We start from the raw sequence: 24,476 nt of genomic DNA, 5'->3' as shown, positions 1-24,476 counted from the left end.
TAGTTGAGTCCTTCTCCAACTGAAACTTAGCATTTCTTTCAATTATTTAAAAACACAGTTCTGAGAAGGGACTCAAAAAGGTCCCCTGTCATAGAACCTCTCTACTACACTTTACCCCAGAGACATTTTGTATGGTCCTAGTGGAATAGAAACAATTTGACGCAGGGATGCTTTACCGAGGATCCCCCAGTGTCTGGCAATGTCTTGTATACAGTAGGAATCTAATATTTGTTTAAAATGAATTACTCCACACATTAATGAACAAACTTCAAATAATTAAAGTACGCTTATTGTAAAAATGATATTAAACAATTTATTTTCTTTCATTTTGAACATCTGCCTCAAGGTTATTATAAACATCAGAGATTATTTCACTGTAGGTACACAGATGTGTTGGTCGACTTCCAGTTAATGAACGCCAGATAAATTAAATTTACTATTTCTATTATATTGAATCATATGCAAAAATGGAGTACTGAAATCTTCACTGGCCTATGCATCAAAATAGCACTTTTCATACGCAGATTTGATGAGATCCTGGAGGTTGAAGGAAAACTTTAAAGAATATTAAATCCTATTTTACAGTTCTTTTACATGTCGTATTTATTTCTGCACATCCATTTTTGTCCCCAGTGTATCACCTCGGAAACATATGACAGCAAGCCTTAGGAGTGTGTTTTAAAAGAATTTTGATGGAATTCTTTAAATAAAGTATTAAAAAGGGAGCTGGGAAGAGCAGGCAGCTTGAGGGGTTGGTGGATGGGCCTAGTGCACTCCGGCAGCAAGGATGCCGCAAGAAGCAGCAGCATCCATTGCCAGACGCCGTGGCCTATAAGTCGCCTGGATGCTGCCCGTTCACATCAACACCAGGGGCTTTTTTTACAAGCAAACACCTGAAGACACATGCTTTGAAGGCCTTGTGGATAATTCTTTATTCGGCTTGATTATATCATGAACACCCAATGTGTAAGGGCAGCAAAAATCAGAGGAAATGGAACTGGGTGTTCGGGGTGAGGGAGGCTTCCTGGGAGTCCCAGCTTCCACATAATACTCTGTCAAACCTGTCCTTCCCACCCCCACCTCCATGAGACATCAAGGAATGCTGACGTCATACAGGTGGATTGAAGTGTGCTCTCTCATCCTTTCTAGCATACTGTGTTACATCTTAGTAGGTCATTCTAACAAGGGAGTTGCAAAATTCTACCTAACCAAGATTTTAGGTAGTGTGTATTAGCTTATTTCCTGAATTACAAATTCCGTAACAAAAGTGCACATACTGGCTTGCTCCTTCACTAAATACATAATCTTTATTTTGACTGGAGCTTTCATTTCTGTGAAAGATCACGCATCTGATTCTTAGACGATTTGCTCTGGAAACGAAAACTACAGCTCTGCAATTTGTTGCACGGTGTACATTGACCGATTCAGATGCCCTTTTTACTTTCTGAATTCTTTCACAACTTTTGACATTTGCCTTTAACAGATTTTTTTTCCCCTAACTTGAAGAAAAATACATTTCTCTCAGTCTGATTATTTCAAATGAAGCAAGAGCACCAGTTACAAATTCATACTGAGTGTGAACTGGTAAATTTCTCCTGTAGGGTCAGTGATATTTGCTGAGAAATAGTGACATGCAAGTAGGGCTTAATTATGTGAAACTGCAGAGCCGCCAATCCTTTTTTCAATGAGAAACATTTGCCATCCAGCGTTCATCGTGATGAGCAGGGTGATCATTCAAACAATTTATTACTGCTTCATGTTATACATAATTAAATGAAGAAACATTTTAAACTCAAGGGAATTTTTAATAGGTTACTTGCAAATTATTTTTGCAGGCAACAACTTGTACATGATTTTATTTCCAAATCCACAAAAACCAAATTTTATACAAATGAGCTCCGTAAAAATGTCAACGAAAGCCCCTGGGCTTAGCTAGCAGATTGTTCAAAATCCTAATCTGTGGGAAACAGTGCTCTTTTCCTGCTTGGTTTCCTTTTTTAAAAATCTTTTTTTTTCCTAGAAAAAAATTTACAAGTGAAATGTTACTACAAAACTTTTTATAAGGAATTTTTGCAAAACATTTACATTTTACCATCAACTATTTCTGTTTCAAAATCATTATATAGATTTAATACCCTATGCTGCACATCAATTTTTGTGGGATGACAATTTAGTGACATGCATAAAAAAACCCACAAGGCATTAAAATGAAGACTTAAATACAAATATTGTTGCAATAAAACAGTTATAAAATTGAAAAATAGGACCTAAACATCATGCTTACCCTAAGTTTGACAAATTAACTTTTTCTCCTAGATTACACACTTTTATTACTGCTCTCATGAGTGTGATAAATAATGACTTAACATCAAATTCTAATGTAATCGGCAACACATATACACAAACCTAAGCAAAGAAAGCATATTGTAAGAAAAAACTATTCTAACACTGGAGTTCTACCATGATAAATACGTAGCTTTGCGCTGATAATTACAATAAAAACAAAGTTTTGTAATGGTGGCAAAGGGAATGAATGGTGAAATGCCATTAAACAGGACCCTCCACACAGCTGTGCCCTATTGCTCACACCAGCTCTATCCCACTGAGTCAAATAAAGGACAATGAAATTTACGATCCTTCTATGACAGAAAAGTGGACTTTGGATGATCTGCAGAACAGACTGTCAGAATGTGGCTAATGCCAGGGGTGAAATGTGCACCTGCTAACACATGTTAATGTACTGTCTATGCTATAAAGCCATCCAGATTCAGTTGGATAAATTTATAATAGGCCTCATTGCTGATTAAAAAAATAACTTCCATTTCTATCAACACCCATCCATAGATATGCATAAGCAGTGGGCTACGGAATATGCTGCAGAATGCCCTTCTTTTAATGAAAACATGTGACTACAAGGAAACATGATTAAAACATTAACAACGGTTTTTTTGCATAAAGAAATTTATAGCACTGATTGTGTAGCATAAGGACAGATAAAATAAATGTATTTGATGTTTCAGTTCCTATATAACCAAACAAACAATGAGCACGATAGCAAGTGTTCACTTGTACTAAATGTACTAAACAAAACATCTATCTGCTCTGGAGGCTATAAAGCCAGATACATCGATTGGTAAAGAGTACATTAAATAAAATATACAAAACAATGTACAAAATCCAACTAAAATTTAAAGACTTTGTTACAAGTCTACAAAAGCTTTAAGAAACTTGAAATTTATAAGCACAGTGTAAAATTGTTTTTTTTCCTTTAATCTCAAAGCTTTTTATGCAAACTGAAAGCACAAAAGACCTTCAGCTTTATAGAACGCTACAAAGGGCTGGCCTCAAGTGGACACAGTGTAAACAATGATCAGGACAGTATTTTTCCTTCTTCAAAAACACATGAATTACGACCAAGTTTGGAAGAGAACTCACATGAGAAGTACATTTTTTTTTTCCGAAAGAGAAAAATGCACAAGACAACAGTTACCTATATATTAAACAGTCCCTGAAATTCCAATTTTAAATAAATTATTCAGGGAAAAAAGTTACCCTATATAAAACGATCAGTTTCATTAATTATTTTTCTGTGCAAATATTAAAAAAAAAAGTCAAGAACCAATGGTTAAACTATGGTTGCTACAATCCAAAATTCTTCACATGAAACTTTTGGCCATCTTTCCTGATCAGCGGTGGCAGACTTACAGAAAAGATGTGATGAACTTTACTTTTTCCTTAAAGTAATAATTATTTAATTGTTTTGAGTTTAGCATATTTCTTCAGGTTGCTTTATGAAGGTTTAGTTATTAACATAATACAAAGAAGCGTAAATAGTAAATTCCTTATGAGATTATTAACCCATTGCTTGAAATTAAATGTAGCTGGCCAATTTTCAGAAGAGGTAAAAGAAAGTTACAACGTAACTAATAGATTTTCTGCTGGCCTTTAAAAAAGGGATGATCCATACTTTTCTTTGGCTACCGAGTAAAAGTATAAAGAATTCTGCACAACATCAATATAACTTATATTTACAGAATATGAAACTACAGAATGAATTACACCACTCAGGTAACAACTCTATTTAACCAACTTCCAATAGAAACATTAAAATCAATTTTGTGATCAAAACCAGGGTTAGAAACCCATGAATTCTAACTCTAAACCTTTATATCTAAATTGCCACATTTTATTTTCTTAAAGACATTATGAGTTTTGTGAAACCTTTTTAATATTTTTCTAAAGTTTAATCTAAGATCGGTCTTAAATTCCTCTTGTGTCTCCAAATGGAGAAATTAATTGGAGTTCCCTGATTGTCTGAGTCCACACTACTATAATGTAGTGGTCATAATTATCTGAGATGTTCCTCAGAATACTTTGACAGCACTCACCTAATTCAGTTATTGAGGAATTTCTAAGCTGAGAAAAGACGGCCAAAAATATTTTCAATTTGCTTACAGGAATCAAACTAAGGAAATACAGCAATATCCCTGTCTTTTTCAGTGCCACAAAGGAAAGGAAATGTATGTAAAACATTACTGATTGAATTTATAACAAAGTACACCCAAAGGAAAACAAGTCCAGTTAAGGTCCAGCCTACAAACTATTTGAGGTCTGTCTTTATAAACATATTAACATACAATGTTAAAAGGGGAAAGTTTCATTTAAAAAATTTACGTGATAATAGTTCCAAATAACTAAAAAGTACAGTATGGTGGAAATGTTTTTCCAGAATATCAATTTGAATTTTGTATTTTTCAAAATTGTCTCGATGCACCTGCATACACTTCCCGTGCTGACCCTAAAACTTGGTTGGTTGTTTTTTTTGTTTGTTTGTTTTTTTTTAAAGAAGCCAAGCATGAAAACATGATTTTCTACTCTGTAATCCACTTTCCCGGCCCATTTCCATATCTTGAAAGGTGTGTAAACTGAAGTGCAGCCCTCGACGTCTCTGTAAATTCTCTTTCAGAACTCCTCCATGTTGGTTGAAACATTGGGAGTTGCTGGGTTTGAATCTTGTGAAATGGATGCAACTGTCACAATTCTTGGGGAGCCAAGCACCTCGGTCACAGAGGCATCCAGTTCCCCAGAGGTCACAATGGCAAGGGCTGTGCCGCCGCCTTTCTTATTCTGATGAGTTTTGACATGTTTGGAGAGATGGTCGCTCCGCATAAATCTCTTAGAACACTCTGGGCACTCAAATCTCTTTTCACCTAAATAAAAAGCAGACAAATGGAAATGATCATCAAATCCATCTTACTTAATCTCCCTGCTCTGAACCTGCTCTTTTCTGGTTAACAGTAAAAATTGGTTTGCTTGAGGCCATCACATTCCCGAGTATAAGGACATTTACTGCCCTTCCCTGACTTCCAGCTGGACAAGGGACCAATTTTCCCAATGAGGCACCAGGTACTTCCCTTGAATGGGAAGAGTGGTATAATGGAGCCTCCCTGGGAGGGCTGGGCTCAGCCAAGCACTGACATCAATTTGCAGGGTCACTTCCATCTCTCTTTTTAAATGACAGATTGGCAGTGCTGGTATCATATGACATAAATTCATATGTGAACATATTATCCAATGGAGTAGAGTATCTAAAGTAAAAAATAATTCCTAAATTTTGAAAATAATATTATCGTTTTCACTATTCAGGAATTTAGGCTACAGAGGGAGGAACACACATTTATAAATAAGTGCCTACTATGTGCCAGGCACTGTGCTAAGTACTTTACAAATATCTCATTTGATCTTTCCAGAAACACGGGAGGGAGATGCTATTATTATTTTCATTTTATGGATGAGGAAACTGAGGCAGATAGAGATCAAATGGTTTGCCCAGGGTAATGCAGCCAGCAAGGGGCTGAGATCATCCTTGAGCTTAGAGTTACTTCAGTTTCTTAAATTCTTCTTAAACTAATGAATTTCAACAATGACTTTTTAAATAATAGCCTTTTATTTTCAAAATAGATGCCAAGATGGTTTAACATTTACTCCTGCAAAAGCTTGTGTTCCAATTTTTTTCCCCTCTCTTCCCCGCCCCACTTCCCTAAACGGCAAATAATCCAATACATGTTAAACACGTGCAATTCTTCTATATATATTTCCACAATTATGTTGCACAAGAAAAATCAGGTCAAAAGGGAAAAAAAAACGAGGAAGAAAAAAGCAAGCAGGTAAACAACAACAAAAAGGTCAAAACACTATCCTGTGATCCACATTCAGAAGCCACAGTTCTCCCTCTGATGCAGGCGGTACTTTCTATTCCAAGTCTGCTGGAAATGGCCTGAATCACCTGCTTGTTGAAGACAGCCACGTCCATCCCAGTTGATCATCACATAAACTTGTTGTTCAGCAGTGACTTTTTCTACATGTTCATCTACTCTGCTATATCATTAATCTTGGAAAATGTTTTAAATCAGTTATTTAAAGGCCTCCAGAATTATTCCAAATAAGAACACGCATTATTTTTCTGATAGGTTTCTTTTTCATTTAAAAAACAAGCCCAATCAGATAGTAAGAAAAGAGGTTGCAAAAGCCAGAACCTGACTGTGGTAACTGGCAGTGGTAAAAAAAAACAAACAAACCTGCTAATGTCCTAAATGCCACATTGCAAAGCACAAAAGTGACCTGGGAAATGGAGGAGAGGGCTGTGAACCTAAGTGGCCCCAGCTCTTAGCAGAGGCCCTGGCCGTGGCAGCCACCGTTTGGGGAGGCCAAAGCCGAGAGCCGGGCAGAGGAAGGGCTCCACGTTTGGGGCGTCAGCTGCAGCCCCAGTCCCCCTTTCCGCTCCCAGTCGGTGTGACCTGGAGCAAGGCAATCGCTTCACAGAACTGAGCTCCTGGTTAGAAATGCTGACCGCCTTTACGCTGCTAAAGAATCAGTCACTGGGGATGGGCAGATCCGGGCAGATTTGCGGGACTTGGAGCAGAATGGAGGCAGCCAAAGCCAAATTCAGAGCTCTCCAGCCTACTCCAGAGCAGTTTGAACCAGATCCAAAGGTCATTAGGACATTTTTAACACAGCAAATTAAAGGCAGTAAAAGACAGGGAACAGTTCCCTAAATTTCAATCAACATGCAGACCCCAAGATTATGGAGGAGAGGCTCCTGGTTCTAGGGGAGTCTCCCCTCTCTGGCCCCCCATCATGCTCTAAAGACAATGTGCCCCCTGACCTGAGTGGCCCCCAGCCATGACTATGGGGGGCCAGTGGGGAAGTCTGACCCCCATTTCCTGGCAGAGGTGGGGCCTCCGGAGATACAGCAGGACATGACATTAGGAAATGATCAATGCGAGAACAGGGCCTTGTTCCTTTCTCTTGGGCAGTGGGGGAATGGAAAGGAAGGAAAATAAATAAATGTTAGCTCCTTGCTTAAAAAGGGGTTGGCACAATGTCCTGAGTCCAGGGTTCCCCGTAAAACAGGACTGACCTTGGGCGTCCCACTCTATGCCAAAGGAGCTGTGTTTCTGGCAGCCCCAAGGAAGAAGTCCTATGACCCACCAGCCTCGGCCTGCTCCCAACTGACCCCCCCTCCTACCAGGGGCAACTGTACCCCAACTTCAGGCTTCTCTGCAGCAGAGCCCTCATTTATGAGAAATGCCTTGGGATTCTCTTCCTCTCATGGGATGCAAATAGGTCTGGGTTTGGAGGGGGACAGCTCCTCAGCCCAGGAATCTGCATGAAGCCCCAAGAAGCTTGGCTTCTCCTCGCCATCTGGACCCTCCCTGGGTCACGTGATTCCTCAGATTACTTCTAATTCTGGGATACACTGAGAATGTTTTCCAGACATAATTAATTGAGCAGGAGGGAGGACCCAGTACAACAACATCCCAGGAAGCTCGGCCCAGGGTCGAGGCAGCGTTTCAAGGTTCGCATTCCGACGGGACTTGTGATTTCATGGTGGGAAGCACTGGACCTACTTTGGGCAGGCAGCTCAGCCCCCTCTTCAGGGCACTGCCTGGGCCCCGGAGACCTGAAGGGACTCACAGAAGATGGAACCAGTTCCCCCAGCTCCAGGTCCACTCTTACCCACTGGGCCAGGTCTCTCTCTCCAGGACCCTCACAGACCCCGCAGCCCACGGGCCCTTCCCCTCTCCTCCTCTGCAGCCCCCCTCATCTTAGTCATAAGCTCCAGGGACCTGGGGAAGCTGGCAGTCAGGATGGCGTCACGGAGGCCACAAAGGAAGCTGCCCAGGCCCAGCAGGCCTATGAGTCCTCTGGGCACAGTGAGCCCTAAGTGCCGGCTTCCCTCACCTGTTCCTGAATGGGATCATCTGCCCAACTGTCCGTGGGAACTTAAACCAGCCAATTACGTCCAATTTCAAACTGAGTTTGTTGGTGGATGACTCCATAATCTGCCCATTCTAGCAGATGCTGGTCTACAATTAATAACACTGAGTGTAATCCTTCAATAAGAAAATTACCATGTATAATTAAAATATTCATCCTCATTACGGGAATTTTTTTCTGGACAATCTTTTTCAGGAAAAAGTTTATTCACAACATATTAGGAAAAACCAAAACCGGCTCTATCGTGGACAATGAAATAATAAAAACCCGATGACACGAAACACGGAAAGAAAAAGGCATTGGCCAAGGATGGCAAACACTGCCTCAGGCGGGACAGCCCCATCACCGGCCGGGCAGCCTCGGAAGCCATCGACTTTCCGACGGGCCCCTTTCCAGTGCCCGCACCTGTGAGATCACAAGAGACTCTTTGGACAATTCTGGCTCAATGTTTCAAATGGATTTGCAGGCTCAACTATCACAAGCAGGTCACAGGTCACAGGAAGTAGTCCTAGAGTGAGAACCCAGAAGGTTGGGGCTTCCTGAGCCAGGGGAGACTACTTAGTCCTGCCTATTTCACTGGGGAAGCCCCTGTCATCTCAGGCGAGGCGTGCACAGCTGCCTGGTTTCAGAAGTGGGCCTTGAGCCCATTCCCCCGAGGCTGACCCGCCTCTGCCATCCCAGACCACACCCACAAGCCATCTGTTCTCCCCCCTCCTGCTGACCGCCCCCTCACGTCTGCTGGCCTCTCTCTACTCCTGGGGCCCCCAGCCCCGCTCTGGGCCTCATTACTTCCTGCCTAGAAAACAGCAAGATTCCTGGACGGCCTCCCTGCCTCCCTCTCTCACCCACCAGCCGTATCCGTTGGGTGCTGATGACGCCCCGGGCACCGTGCCGAGTGTTGGGGCCACAAGCTCTGCTCACCAGGAGCTCCCCCAACAACTTCAGTGGAGACAGAGTCAGTGGGAGGCAGAGAAGGCACATCCAGGACGACCCATTTCCCCTTCTAGAGGACAGAGACTCCTCCCCTCCCCAACACCCATCACAGGGTGCTTACTGATGGCTGCTGCTTGGCAGGGAAAGGTGGGAGAACGGGGATTTTGTTCCATTACGGAAGGAGAGAAACGTGCAGTTGTCAGGACCAAGCGGTGCTCCCTGCCTGGCTTTGAGCCTCACCCGCGCCTCCTGGCACAACACACGCAGAGGCCCCAGAGAGACGGATTCACCATTTCCAAAACTAGCTGGGACCCAGTGAAACTAAGGAGAAATCTGCCCTCCGCATTAAAACCAGTTTGGAAGAAAGCCGGACAGCTTCTTGCAAGTGTCTGAGGCAGCAACAAAGTGCGAGCACCTTCAGGGGAGGCCCCGGGGGAAGAGAACAGCAGGGGCGCAGAGGCTTGGGGGCAGGGGACAAAAATGTCCACACAGACACCACTATCTCACACTCATGAGTGAGCCAAGGGGTCATAGATAGGACGGGGTCCACGCCCCAAAGGGCACAGACTCGGGCTCCAAGGCCACGGAGAGGCCTCTTCTCCAGGACCAGCCAAGGTCTGAACTGGAAGAAGAGCAGAGAGTCAGACAGAGAGAGGGCGGGGGGCCTGCTCGGCAGAGGAGCCGAGGGGGGGAAGCACCCACACAGGGTGGGCCGCACTACGCAGGCCACCAAAGGCCTTGTGAGCGCTTGCGCTGCAGAGGAGCCCCCGCCCGGACAGCCGAGGCCTCTGAGGTAAGATCCTTCTGAAGGGAGAAGCTCGTGTTCATAAAACTGTGAGACTGCAATGTGTGGGGGCAGGGAACCAGAGACCGAGTGGCTGCCCATGGGAAGGGGACTGGCTGAATGTCATGAAATCTTATTGTTCTGTAAGAAGTGACGACTTCAGAGAGGCCTGGAGAGATTTACAGGAACTGAGGCTGAGGGAAGTGAGCAGGGCCAGGAGATCATCGGACACGGCAACAGCAAGATTATAGGAGGGTCAACTCTGAGGGACGTGGCTTGGGATAGAAAGTGCCATCCGCATCCAAAGAGAGAACTATGGGACTGAACTGGATTGAAACATACTAGTTTCATCCTTTTTTTCTTTCTCACGGTTTTCCCCTTTGTTCTGATTTTTCTTTCCCAGCATGACTCATGCAAACATGTTAAAATGACCGCACATGTCTAACCTATATCAGACCTCTTGCTGTCTTGGGCAGGGGGAGATGAGGGAGGGAGAAAAAAATTTAGAACTCAAAATGTTACCAAAATCATGCTGAAAACCACCTTCAGCTGTAACCGGGAAAATAATATTTGATCGAAGTGAAATTGAAAGAAAGAAAGAAAACTACTGTAGAAAAGCCACCTGCTGTGCTTGTTTATCAGATAGCCCCGATGTGCTGCCAAAGGCTCTTTACAATTCAAATGATGTTTCACTAGCTTTATCATCCCTGCTCTCCTCCTTTCATCCCTTTTGGGGTTCTTGGGGAGAAGGGCTCAAGGCCACGCCCGGTATTGGAGGCGCCAGGTTTGGGAAAGCAGCACAACTCACCCTCAGCCCTAAGTGACAATCAGTGAGTCACAGGGAGCCACAGCAGGTTTGTGAGCAGAGCAGTCAAGTGACTGATCTCATTGGAAGGAGGATGAAGTGGGAGGCTGGCTTAGGCCCGCCGAGGCCTGAACCAACCAGAACCTCCCACTCCCCACCCCCCACCCTGATGGAAGAATCTGGTGTCCGGCTGGAGGCCACGAAGGTGAGCGGAAGTTCTCAGCCCCGGCGTACCGGGCCCGAAAGGTGCTCACGGCTCCCAAAGGGGGCTTTGCATGTGTGATCTCACAGGATGCCCACCACGGCCCCAGGAGGCAAACTATTCCCTGCACTTTACTGAGGATGAAATGGGTCCTCAGTCATTAAAGAGAGCTGCTTGAGCGCAAGTGGTCCAGACTCCTCGAAGACATGATTTAAACTCATCTTCCCTAATTAGACCCTCTAGCAACTGTTACCTCAAAGTTCACAAAGGCAGAAGGGCGCCGGAGGGTGTCTGGGGGAGGCCCCAGGAGGAGGACGTGGGCAGCTGGCAGTGCCCTCCTTTGGCCAGGGGCACATGGCCGCCAGCCGCCTTCTCCCCCCCTTTCCTCGGGTCAGGGCCATAGGCTTGGTTCCCAGGTTGCCACGAGGGTGGGTGCCCCCGCTGAATTTCTCAGATCCCATCTTCCTGCTCCTGGGTACCGGCTTTCTCAACCCCTGGCCCCCTCACATAGCCCCATGTTCACCAGGGAACATGAGCTAAGAGCGCGCCGGCCCGGAGCCATCACCGGTCCATCCTGCCCTTCCAAAGTTGGCTCTGGAGCCACCCTCCCTCCCGACCCTTTCCTTCTCTTGCCTTCTCTATCTCTTCTAAGCCACCTGCCCCACCCCAAGCTCCCTGGGAAGACCAGGAAAGGGGTCCCAGCTCTCAGGGCCCCGGGCAGCGGAGGCTGCATTAAATCGCACTGAAAACATCAACCTCTGCATGAGGTCAAGTGGAAGAGTGGAATTCAAAGTCTCACCTTTCTGTCTGAAACCTGTACCAGGAGCCCCTGTGAACTCAACGTTCGGAGAAACAAATATGTGGAGGAAAGGCAAATACATGAAAGGGTCGCATTTTCTGCAGAAACCAGCATAAAAATGGATGGAAAGCTGCTGATGTTAAACATCTCACAAACAATTTTACCCCCCCACACACACACACGCTGTGTGCGCAGTGGCCCCGCGGGAAGCCCCCGAGGGGGAGGAGGAGGGAGCCGCTCCCAGGGGCCCTACCTGTGTGGGTCCTTCGATGCCTCTGCAGCTCGTCGCTCCTGGTGAACCTCTTGCCGCAGAAGATCCAGTTGCACACGAAGGGCCTCTCCCCGGTGTGCCAGCGCAGGTGGGCCCGCAGGTGGGAGGTCTTGCCGTACACTTTCCCGCACCCTTCGATGTGGCAGATGTGCTGCTTCTTTTTTCCTGGCTCATTCGTGCCTCTGGCGAGAATAAGGACAAACGTGAGCCCCACGGCACGAGGGGGTTCCCTGCCACGCCAACCCTAAGGGAACCCCAAAGACTTCAGCACCTGCAATCGAGGGGCCCAGGCCACATGGGGAAGTAAACCCTGTGAATGCTGCCCAGACGCCAAACCGAGCCAATCATCCCTGCCTTCAGAACCAAAGGAAGTCTTCAAGGGTCTGCCAGGAGCCCCTGCTGGGCAAGAAGGTCTCCCAGCAGTCCCGGAGGTCCCTGCCATCATTCTCAGGCTTCCTGCTGGAGGAGAACCTTGGTTCCCATTTCCTGAGTCCCCGCTCCTGGCCCTGGAGGAGGCTTCCCACAGACCCATGGGGTTCTGGGTCAAGGACCCCCATCCCTGCTCCCCACTCACCTCCCTTCTCCCTCGCGGCAGTTGGGGCAGGAGCAGGCCATCCTCCGCAGCCTCTTGCCCGGCTGGACCTCCTGCTCCGACGTCTGCTGGGCCTGCTGCAGCTGAGTGATCTGGTCGGGGCTGACGGCCCCTAAGGTGGCGTTGGCCAGGCCCCCCACGGCCACCGTCACCGGGGCGATGGTCGCCTGCTGCACTTTCACTCCGTCCTGGCCTTGCTGCTGACCTGTGGAGAAAGGACGCTCATCAGCACCAGCCCAGGGGCACAGGCCCAACACCCCTTACAGATGGGGAAACTGAGGCTCCAGCAAGCAGGCCCCCCGTGACCACCCAAATGCCAGGTTGTGGAGCGGGTGCCCGTCCAGCTCTAGCACGCTGAGTCTCAGAAAGGAGGAGGCGGGAGAAAGGGAGCCCAGGCTGGCGGCGAGGCGGCCAAGGGCTCGTGAATCGGCCCAAGGCTTCTCACAGCCAAATTTCCTTTTGTTTTTGCCCAGAAGGAGAAGCCTCGGTGTCTCAGAGGCAGCTCCCAGGGCAGGGCCGCACCTCTGTGGGTCAGCCCAGGGACCGAGGCTGGGACGACGGGGAGTGGGGCACGAGCTGGATCATTCCCCGTGACCCGGCCGGCCTTCCATGTGGCAGCACATGCCCATGACCACAAGCTGCCACAGCCATCAGTTGGCCCACACATAGCACCATCACTCTAATGGCTGCCGAGTAGTGCGAGCAGCGGAGCCAGCACTTCTTAGGCTTGCTGGACGTGAGCACTTTGTAGCTCCCCGGCCTCGACCTCCCCAACTCCCAGCGCGCACTCCTGGCATTGCTGCCTGGCTCTGGATTTGGACGGAGGCCGGCTGGGGGTCAGGAGGCAGAGGGAGGATCAAGGGCATCCCTGGCACCAGGGCCACCCAGGCGAGAGGCCCCGAGTGAGAGGGTGAGCCTGGTACAGGCTGCAGGCCAGGAAACCAAGTCAAGGTGCTCGGGGGGAGACTACAAAGAGGAGGACTCTGTCTGAAGGGAACAGGAGACCATTGGGGTTCCCCAACTGCAGCCAGAAATGGAGGAGGATGGAGGCTAGGAAAGAATGTGAAACTGGTGCTGGAGGTGCCAGAGGAATTCTGGGGAGCCCCGGGCAGGTCAGATCTCCTCTGCTTGGTGACCCCCTAGGGCAGGGGTGGGGAACTTTCACCCTTGTGCTGCCTCCTGCCAAGGGACACTCAATATGACCCCCTTAAAGAACGCAAGCAGTGAGAGGCTGTGGTCCAGAGCTTTCGCCTCATCCTGGCTGGGGCGGCCTTAGCTAAGGATTTCGCCGGCTTTTAGGGTCGGACATTCCTCAAACAAAAAAAGTTTCCTGTCAAATCTATGGATTAGAAGAAAAATTCATGACCAAACAAAAAACAGTAGATGAAATGGACAACTTGGATTACATAAAATTAAGAAGCCCTTCCATGGTTCCTTTCTCCCTCGGCTGTCTGAGTCCTCCCTCTAGAGCTGATCCCAATAAATCCCTGCAGCTCAGTAGGTGACCCCGACCCTCGGCTGGGGTGGGGGGGGGAGGGACAGGGGCCCAGCTGGCACCTTAAAGCCAACAATGCGGGTGCGTGTCCGTGAGGGTTGGCGCAGATCCACGAGCTCCTAGTCTCGGAGGCCTTCAACTCTATGAGTCTTCCAGGGCTATGAAAGCAAACTAACCCTTGAAGATGGGGCAAGGGCAGGGAATCAGGAAGCCCAAAGCAGAAGCTGGACCTCCAAGGGCAAACCGAGGGGAGCTCTGACCAAACAAAACCAAAGGAACAGAGGACAAGGGAGGGCCAAGCTGTGAAGAGACTGGGGCTCCTGGGAATCCACCAAGAGGATCCAGCAGGGCCAGAACCATGCTACAAAGTGATTCTCACTCCATCTGCCCTTGGTTATCAAACAGAGAGTAACCCATGAGTAGCAGATACGGTGATCAAGACTCACTCTTTGACAGAAACTGCTGGGAAAACTAGATGGCAGCATAGATGAAATGGATCCATGATCTAGAGGTAAAAGGTCACATTATAAACAAATTAGAGAAACTTGGGAAAAAGTTTCCTTCAAATCTATGGATTAGAAGAAAAATCCATGACCGAACAAAAAGCAGTCGATGAAATGGACGATTTGGATTATATAAAATTAAGAAAGTTTTGCACAAACATATCTAATCAAGCTAAGATTAAAAGGAAAACAATTAACTTGGAAAAAATCTTTGAGGCAAGTTTATCTGATAAAGATCTCATCTCCAAAACATAAAAATAATGGATTCATATTTATAAAAAAGAGCCATTTCCCAATTGATAAATAATCTAAAGATATGAAAAGGCAGTTTTCAAAGGAAGAATACAGGCTATTTATAACCAGATGAAATTATTGCTATGTAATTAGGAGAATGTAAATTTAAGTGATTCTGAGACTGTATCTCATATTTATTGGAATGGCAAAGATGAAAAAAAAAGGAAAGTGATAGGGAATTGGACGAGGCCCACTGATGCACTCTGTTAGTGGATTACTTATGAAAGACTATAATCATTCAGGGAACTGATTTAGAATTATACACAGAATCTGTGTGCCCTTTGAAGAAATATTGTGCTGCCGAAAATGAGGAGATGATTTCAGGAACACATGGCAAGTCTTCTATGAAATGAAATAGAGAGAAGAGAGCAAACAGAGAAGAACAATTTCTAACAAGAATAGCTAATATTTACATAGTGCCTACTGTGTGTCAGACACTGGGTTAAATACTTTACAAATGTTATCTGTTCTGATCCTCACAGATAGATTATGTGATAATCCCTGAATTTTAGGACTAGTAAAGACAGCTAGCTAGAATAGAACAAAGTTGAAAGAGATGTCCACAATAAAATATACAACCAAGGGTAATCCAACTTCTACTTGAAATCTCTCAATAAAGGGAAGTTCATGGACTCCTGAGTGCTCCAATTCTCTTTAGGGAGGTTCTAATTTTTAGAAAGTTCTTCCAGATCGCCAAGCCTACACTTATCCCTTTGCAACTCCCACCTGCTTCTGGTTCTGGGACCAAACAGTATAAGCTGATTTCTCCTGATAAGACAGCCTGTCATCACATCATAGTCCCTGGAGCCTCCTTTTCCAGACTAAACAACTCCAGTTATTTCCAGTATCTTGCTCAGACATAAGCTCCTCCACTGTTCTGATTTTTCTCACAGTAATATTCCCTAATTTGTCACCCTGTGGCAATCCAAACGCAACACCATACTCCAATATGGTATGACCAGGGCAGATGGCAAAGCCATGATCACCTCTTCGTTTGTGGAAGTGATGATCCTCTAATGAAACCTGATTATATTAACTTCCCTAGTACAAAGCTGGGAAAAAAATCTTTACAGCCAGGATTTCTTTTTTCTTCTTCTTTTTTTTTCTATGACAACAGAGATCTGTATTAAAATAGCTAAACACAAATTTTTTTATTAAAGCTTTTTATTTTCAAAACATATGCATAGATAAATTTTCAACACTGACCCTTGCAAAACCTTGTGTTCCAACTTTCTCCTCCTTCTCCCCACCCCCTCCCCCAGATGGAAGATAATCCAATATAAGTTAAAACATGTGCAATTCTCTTATAAATATTTCCACAATTATTGTGCTGCACTAGAAAAATCAGATCAAAAAGGAAAAAATGAGAAAGAAAACAACAACAAAAAGAGTGAGAATGCTATGTTGTGGTGTACACTCAGCTCCCACAGTCCTCTCTCTGGATGGCTCTCTTCATCACAAGACCATTGGAACTGCGTTGAATCCTCTCATTGTTGAAAAGAGCCAGGTCCATCAGAATTTATCATCTTCTTGTTGCCATATAAAGTATTCTATTGGTTCTATTCACACTCAGCATCAGTTCATGCTGAGGCCTCTAGGCCTCTCTGAAATCATCCTGCTGGTCGTTTCTTACAGAACAATAATATTCCATATACCATATACCATAACTCATTCAGGCATTCCCCAACTGATGGGCATGCACTCAGTTTCCAGTTTCTGGCCAATACAAACAGGGCTGCCACAAACATTTTTGCACACGTGGGTCCCTTTCCCTCCTTTAAGATCTCTTTGGGATATAAGCCCAGTAGTAACACTGCTGGATCAAAGGGTATGCACAGTTTGATAACTTTTGGGGCATAATTTCCAAGTGTTCTCCAGAATGATTGGATCTTTCACAACTCCACCAACAATGCATCAATGTCAGTTTCCCACATGTTTTCCTGTCATTTTAGCCAATCTGAGAGATGTATAGTGGTATCTCAGAACTGTCTGTTGTATTTTGCATTTCTCTGATCAATAGTGAGTTAGACATATATAGGACTGCTTGCCATCTTGGGGGGGGGTGGAGGGAGAGAGGGGAAAAAACGAAACATAAGCGAGTGCAAGGGATAATGTTGTAAAAAAATTATCCTGGCATGGATTCTGTCAATACAAAGTTATTATTAAATAAAATAAAATTTAAAAAAAGAAAACAAAACAAAACAAAACAAAACAAAAAACAAAAAAAATAGTGAGTTAGAGCATTTTTTCATATGATTAGAAATGGCTTTAATTTCTTCATCTGTAAATTGTTATATCCTTTGACAATTTGTTAATTGGAGAATGGCTTGAATTGTTATAAGTTTGAGTCAATTCTCTTATGTATTTTAGAAATGAGGCCTTTATCATCACAACCTTTGAATGTAAAAATGTTTTCCCAGTTCCCTTCTAATCTTGTTTGCATTAGTTTTGTTTGTACAAAACTTTTTAACTTAATATAATCAAAATTATCTATTTTGTATTCAATAATGAATTGGAGTTCTTCTTTGGCCACAAATTCTTTCCTTTTCCACAGAACTATCCTGTGTTCTTCTAATTTGCTTATAATATCACTCTTTATGTCTAAATCACGAACACAATTCAACCTTATCTTGGTATATGCTGTTAGATTTGGGTCAATGCCTAGTTTCTGCCACACTAGTTTCCAATTTTCCCAGCAGTTTTTGTCACATAGTGAGTTCTTATCCCAAAATCTGGAGGTCTTTGGGTTTGTGAAAGACTAGATTATTATAATTATTGACTTTTTTTCCCTGTGAACCTAATCTATTGACTGATCAACTACTCTGTTTCTTAGCCAGTACAAATGGTTTTGATGATCACTTTATAATATAGTTTTAGGACTGACACAGCTAGGGCATCTTCATTAGCATTTTTTTCAATGTATAGGGAATTATACATTATTGACATAAAGTTAAATGGAATTTCTCTTTGTATCTCTTGCTGTTGGACTTTGTTGGTAATTTATAAAAATGCTGATGATTTATATGGATTTATTTTGTATCCTGCCATACTGCTAAAGTTATGGATTGTCTCTAGTAGTTTTTTAGTTGATTCTCTAGGGTTCTCTATGTATACCAACATATCATCTGCAAAGAGTGATAATTTTGTTTTCTCATTAACCTACTCTAATTCCTTTAATCCCTTTTTCTTCTCTTATTGCCAAGACTAGCAATTCTAATACAATATTGAATAGCAATGGGGACAGTGGGCAATGCTATTTCATCCCTGATTTTATTTGGAATGGTTCTAGTTTATCCCCGTTACATATGATGCTTGCTGATGGTTTTAAAGAGACAGCCAGTATTTCTGATAAAGGTCTCATTTATAAAATATATAAAGAACTGTGTCAAGATTATAAGAATACAATTTTCGGATGATGAAATTAAAGCCATTTATATTATGAATAATGGCTTTACATCATTAGCGATTATGGAAATACAAATTAAAAAAAAAAAAACCTCTGTACCTCTCAGATTGGGTAAGATGACAGGAAAAGATAATGATCAATGTTGAGGAAGATGTGGGAAAACTAGGATACCAATACACTGTTGGTGGAGTTGTGAACTGATCCAACCATTCTGAAGAGCAATTTGTAATTATGCCCAAAGTGTTATCAAACCTTGCATACCATTTGACCCAGCAGTGTCTCTAATGGGTTTGTATTCCAAGGAAATCATAAAGAAATCATTTACTTCTCTGGTTGCCACATGGCACTATTGAATCATAATGAGTTAATGGCTCATTAACCTCACCTCTTTGTGACACTGATTTTTTTAGTCTAGGGGAAGGTTTTATATTTTCCCTATTGAAATTCTTCTCCTCAGAGTCAGTCCAATATACAAAAACTGCCCTTGTCAAAACTGCTTTGAATGCAGACTACATCATCCTGAATGTCTGTTCTCTCTTCCAGCCTGGCTCATCTTTCAGTTTTCATAGCATCTGGCATTCTCAGATGAGATAATTAGTCTAAAGACTAATATATAAACACCAACTGTCTTTCAGATTATTTTCCCAATGGGGCAGCTAGGAGGCGCAGTGGGCAGAGCACCAGCCCTGAAGTCAGGAGGACCTGAGTTCAAATCTAACTTCAGACGCTTAACATGGCCTAGCTGTGTGACCCTGGGCAAGTCACTTAACCCCAATGGTCCTGCCCCCCCCAAAAAAAAATCACTGTTCCAGTTTAAAAATCAGATTACTGTCTCTAGCTCTCTTCAATCTTCTGTTTGGGGCATAAACAAAATCCTGAGCAGGCACTACTGAAATGAAAGCTCTGAACATGCCTACTGGCATGTAGGAAAGTACAAATTAATAGTAGTACAAACTGTAGAAAACTTAATAAATTATATTAAGAAATCTTACATAAGACTTGAATGTTAGAAAACTGTTGGTAATAACAAGTCTCATGATAATAACTTAATTTCAGTTTTTTTTTAAGTAAAAAACTCCAAATACAAAAACAGCAAAACAGTGGATGTGGAAAATGTGATAAGAGACAGCAGCCAGTGGAAAGATCTGGAGGTCTGAGTGGGCTACAAGTTCCCTGTAAGTCAGGAGGGTATGATGGCAATCAAATAAATGAGTCTGCCCAGAAAAAGCTGCTTAGAGAAAGAAGAGGGTCACAGAGGAAGGAAGATGGCAATTCATGCCACTTTGCCTTGGTTAGATTTCACCTGGAATATTTTTTTGATCCTTACAACTCTGGGAAGTAGGTGGTGTTATTATTTCCATTTCACAGATGAGGAAACTGAGAGAAAAAAAGGAGTTCAAATGACTTACCAAGTCCACAAACATCTTTTTCTCTCAATTTCCTAACCCCATCTGTAATACTGTGCAGTTACAGATGCTACATTTTAAGCATATTGAGGGCATCACCAGGAAACTTAAAACCATGGACTATGTGAAAGAACTAGCAATGTCTGGTCTGACTCCTGGGGGACAAGATCTTTTCAAATTTCTTGAGGGCTGTCATTGGAAAAAGATGCAAATTTTGAGCTTTGACTCCAGAAGAAAGAACTACAATCAATGACTTGAAGAAACTGGAGGTTGTGTGTGGGAAGGGTGGAGGTAAAATCTGGCTCATTGTAAGGAAAACTGTCCTGACAGTACAGCAGTGCCAAAGTTTCCCCATGAACCCTCTGTTCCAGAGTGCTGCAGAGCTTGGGCAACCTTGCGAGTTCCTGACAATTCTAGGACTGTGATTTTATGAAACTGATTTAACTGACTCCCTTAAAGTAGATGGATCATTTCCAAAGATGTCAGTTCTTTGGGCTCTTTTAAACAGACCACTGCTCCTCTTGTCCCTTTTTGGTCTGACTTTGTGTTCCCCATTTCATCTTTCAATGACCTTGGGATGAGTCCACTTTGTCAAGCTTTCTTTATGCTGGTTCTGCCCTCCATCACTTCCCCCTGTTTTATGACACCACACCATTCATACATTCATAAATGACTTTATAGCCTAAACTGCTAGTTTTCTTGATGGCCGAGTTTCTTTGACTTGCAAGTCAAATTTTATCTGTTAAGGTGGCAGGCTCTCTGGCTTTGCTATGGCTCTTAGTTTACACTCCTATCCTATATGAAATTGTAATCAATTCCGATGCCACCGTTTTTTTGGTCCATGCTCCAATTTTCTGTATCAAATGAACACGTGTGGTTAGAGGGAATATCTACCCTGATGAGATGATGACTTCATTTGAATATTTCAGAGAAAAATGATTTAAAGAGAAAAGTTCTTGGAAGTAGAAAAGTCAATTAGAAAGCCATTACAGAAGAGGTGACAGAGGCCTAAACTAGGGTATTGGCCCAGTATGGGGGAGAAAGGAAAGAGACTCAAAAGATATTATGGAAGGATAACAATTCAATAAACACTTATTAAGCATCTATCACGTGCAAGGCTTTAGAACAAGACTCGTCTATATGGGTAAGGAGAGGCAAGAGTCAATGGTGGAACCTGGGTGAATGGGGGAAGGGTCAAGATTGGGAAGAATGGCTTCTGTTTGGGGGGATGCGAAGCCTAAGTTGTGATGGAATTTCCAGGTGAACAGGAGTGTGATGACTAGATGTTGGATTAAGGGAAAGTCTGCTATGGGATATTATAAATTTTGCAGTCATCTTTGTAGAGATAAAGCTCGAATTTGTGGAGAATAGATGAGATTACTAAAGGAAAGAGTATGAAGTATAAAATTAGCCACTGCAGAAGTAATCCACTCTGTAAAATTGTGGTGGTGATAAGGGTGTTTTTTTTTAATGTCATTAAGAAGCTTTCAAATTTCTTTAGAAAGAGATCAAAGTTACTAATAAAATTAAATTGTTAACTTAGTTAATTTTAGTAGTCTTTCAGAAAATGAAGAAGCTTTGGTTGGGGATCATTCTTCAGGGAGAATACTTGACATTGACAGTGGAAACTCATCAATTTTGATTCGATATTTGTGGGTGGGGGCAGGAGGGGAAAGGAGTGAAGAAGGACATCTTGTAGACACCAAGACTGAATATTCAGAAGTATGAGAAGAATCCTTATTGAAGCTCACTTTTTAAAAACTCCTATATCCATCAAAGATTGGGAAAATTAGAGGGAAAGGAAATTAAATTTATTTTCATGCTGAAAGTCGTCGTGTTGAGAAAATACCTAACACATCATATTTAACACATTTTGGTATGAAAAACATTGTTGGCAAGGATGTTTTCTTGTTCCGTTATGTCTGACTCTCTGTGACTCCACGGATCATACTCTCTATGGCGATTGATTAGCAAGCCTACTGCAGTCAATTGACACTTCTTTCTCCAAAAGGTTAAGACAAACAGGGGGAAGTGATTTGCTTAGGGTCACACAGCTGGTGTCTGATGCCATATTTAATTCAGGTCTTTCTGATTCCAGGTGTAGGGCTCTATTCACTGAACTATCTAACTGCTTTGAAGACTGCTAGGGAACTCATTCATAGAACAGAGGAAACCATTTGGGAAACATTATTCTAAGCTTCCCCACATCCAGCACTCGCCACGCCCATCATTCCCTGCTCCTCTGGCACAGAGTGCACTAAGCTACCGTGGGATGACCACCTCCAGTTTCCCAGGTAACTCAATGGGCTTCAACGACTAGACAAAAGTATCCGAACACTGAGAAGATGGATCCAAATACATTCAGATTCTGGCTTGCTTAACCACTAGCTTTTTGTGAGTGGGAACCATGAAGCAAATCCCTCAGAGACTGTAGAAGCCCAATGAACTCATTCAGTAGAATGGCTAAAATCCTGAGCCTGATGAACAGAACCTGGAGGCCCAACTCTGGGGCAGACCCAGCAGAAAACCGTGCTGCACACAGTTGAACAAGATGAAGGACCACCGGGTTCAGACAGTCAACACCAAGTGCAGTTTGGCGTGCCAACCTCTATTTCTTTTAGGTGAGACCCAGGGGCTGCAGTACAGGTCCTGCAAGACTCTCCAACATCTGCCTCCACCCACTCTTACATTCTCTGCCCATTATTACTTAAAATCTCTTCAGACAGCTCTTGTTTTTTTTCCTTATTGGAATGATTTCCTCTTCTACCTTCAGAATTTCATTCCTGAGAAATTCCCATTGCTCCAGAGTAGACTTTAGTCAACCAAATGTAAAATAGATAAAGAGATGGAGTCAGAGTCAGAAGACCTGAGTTCAAAAGCAGTCTCAGTCACTTATTGCTATGGGATCCTGGGCAAGTCACCTCATTTCTGTCTGGCTCAGTTTCTTCATCTATAAAATGTGGATAAATAGTATTTACTTCCTTGGGTTGTTGCAAATGTAAAATGAGATGATATTTATATAATAACTACATAAATATTAGCTATCATTCTCCTATTAGAAGTTTAGACCACTGCTATTAGACCTTAGAAATGTGCTTTTTTCAGTCTAGGGTGCATATCAGTTTTCTTCTCCTCTATCAAATTCTGGTAGTATGTGGTCATTTACTATAGAAAAATATTCAAGTCTGTAATAGAAACCAACTCGTTCCCACCATTTCTATCCCTCCTGTCCCCTAGCAACCAATTTTTTTCTTATTAATGAGAATCAGAGGTAGAGCTGATTCGGAGCTGAATATCCTCTTGTTGGTTCCTATATCTTTTGCAGGATGAAGTTACTATTAGGGAAAGTCAAGAAGTTACAAGCTGTTCTGCTTCAGGCACAAAGAGAGCACCAACCCAGCTGAGACAAATGACTTCTCACCTCATTGCCTACTCTATCTTGCCTCTATGCCAGGCCAGAAATCTGTTTCTCCAACCCATCGTCCACAATTTTCCACCTTGTCCAAAAGGTCTATGTTGTATCCTGATTACAAAACTATTTCGACTTTCTGGACACTGTTATCCAAATTCTCTCTCCCATTTCTCCTTTCCTTCTAGTATCTTTCTTCATAAACACGATTATTCCTCCATTCTTTTACCTTTTACCTTTCCTGTACTACACTGCACCAGAGCAGTGATAGATCTGACTATCTACAGGTAGGGGAGACAGCTCTAGCCAGAATTCAAGGGACCAAAGCTTTTCCTCCATAGAGTGTGGGTTAGTTGCCCTAACACTACATGGGACCCCTCTCTCTCTCCTCATCCTGTCAATAAATCTCCTTCCTCCCTATGGTTGCAGAGCAGTAAACAACAATCATTGATGATTACTTCTAATAGAACAAAGAGAAGACAATGAGTAGATACATTCTGGGACAAAGGAGTTTTTCTAGTTTCTGGTGAAACCGACTCGGGTGAATGTAGGATCTTTGCGATATGGAAGAACGCTGGGTGTAAACAGAATGGCTGGGGCAGCCACATATCAAATGTATTCTGAGAAGAGGAAAAAGATCAAAAAATGGCCAACTGGGACAAGTGAGAACATGTCCTCAATAATTCTTTTGTATATAGTAGTTACACAAAATAGACCACCAACTGGTTTAGAAAACTTGGAAAGGAGTTTAGATAGATTAAAATTTAGGTAAAAAAAAAATTAGATCAAGGCAGGCAGCTTCAGTTGAGTTTGATTTAACAAACATTGCCTATGGGGAAAAACATTTATTAAGCACAAGGTAGGTGCTGGTATTAGACAAGACAAACAACAACAACAACATAATCCTTGCCCTCAAAGAGCTTATATTTTACGCAGCAAAACTAGGTGGGCATTGAGAAATAAACACCAGGTAACTAGAGGAACATTAACTGCTAGGGCATCAGAGAAGGCTTTACAGAAGGTGACATCTGAGCTGACACTTGAAGAGAAGGACTCCAAGGTAGAACAGATAGTGTGCATTTAAGAGATGGAAAAATGTTAGAAGACAAGTTTCTAGGTCTAAAATTTAGCTATTGTCAGCCTTTTAAAAAATAATGTAATTTATTATAAGACTGAATTCTATAATTACTAGTAAAGTACAAAACTTGTAAGTATTTCCAAAGGAAGCAATCAAATGCCACGGGAATAAGGAAGTCCTGGATTCAAATCCAAGATCAGAAAGATACTTGTCATGTGA

At 43.3% G+C, this 24,476-nt stretch overlaps 1 protein-coding gene across 1 annotated transcript in view; it reads right to left on the bottom strand.

Annotated features, from left to right (window-relative positions):
* Positions 1–299: 299 nt before the first annotated feature.
* Positions 300–24,476, bottom strand: part of SP4 (Sp4 transcription factor) — a 50,011-nt gene continuing 25,834 nt past the window's right edge. Inside the window, exons 4-6 of the mRNA XM_052000437.1 lie at positions 12,649–12,871; positions 12,057–12,256; positions 300–5,210 (exon numbers count right to left, since the gene is read on the bottom strand). Of these exons, the coding sequence (XP_051856397.1) occupies positions 4,963–5,210; positions 12,057–12,256; positions 12,649–12,871 (671 nt within the window). The 3' untranslated portion in view covers positions 300–4,962. The remainder of the gene's footprint in view (positions 5,211–12,056; positions 12,257–12,648; positions 12,872–24,476) is intronic.

The sequence above is a fragment of the Antechinus flavipes genome, chromosome 5 (genome assembly GCF_016432865.1).
Source record: "Antechinus flavipes isolate AdamAnt ecotype Samford, QLD, Australia chromosome 5, AdamAnt_v2, whole genome shotgun sequence".
Lineage (NCBI taxonomy): Eukaryota > Metazoa > Chordata > Mammalia > Dasyuromorphia > Dasyuridae > Antechinus > Antechinus flavipes.
This window is presented reverse-complemented; position numbering and strand designations above follow the sequence as displayed.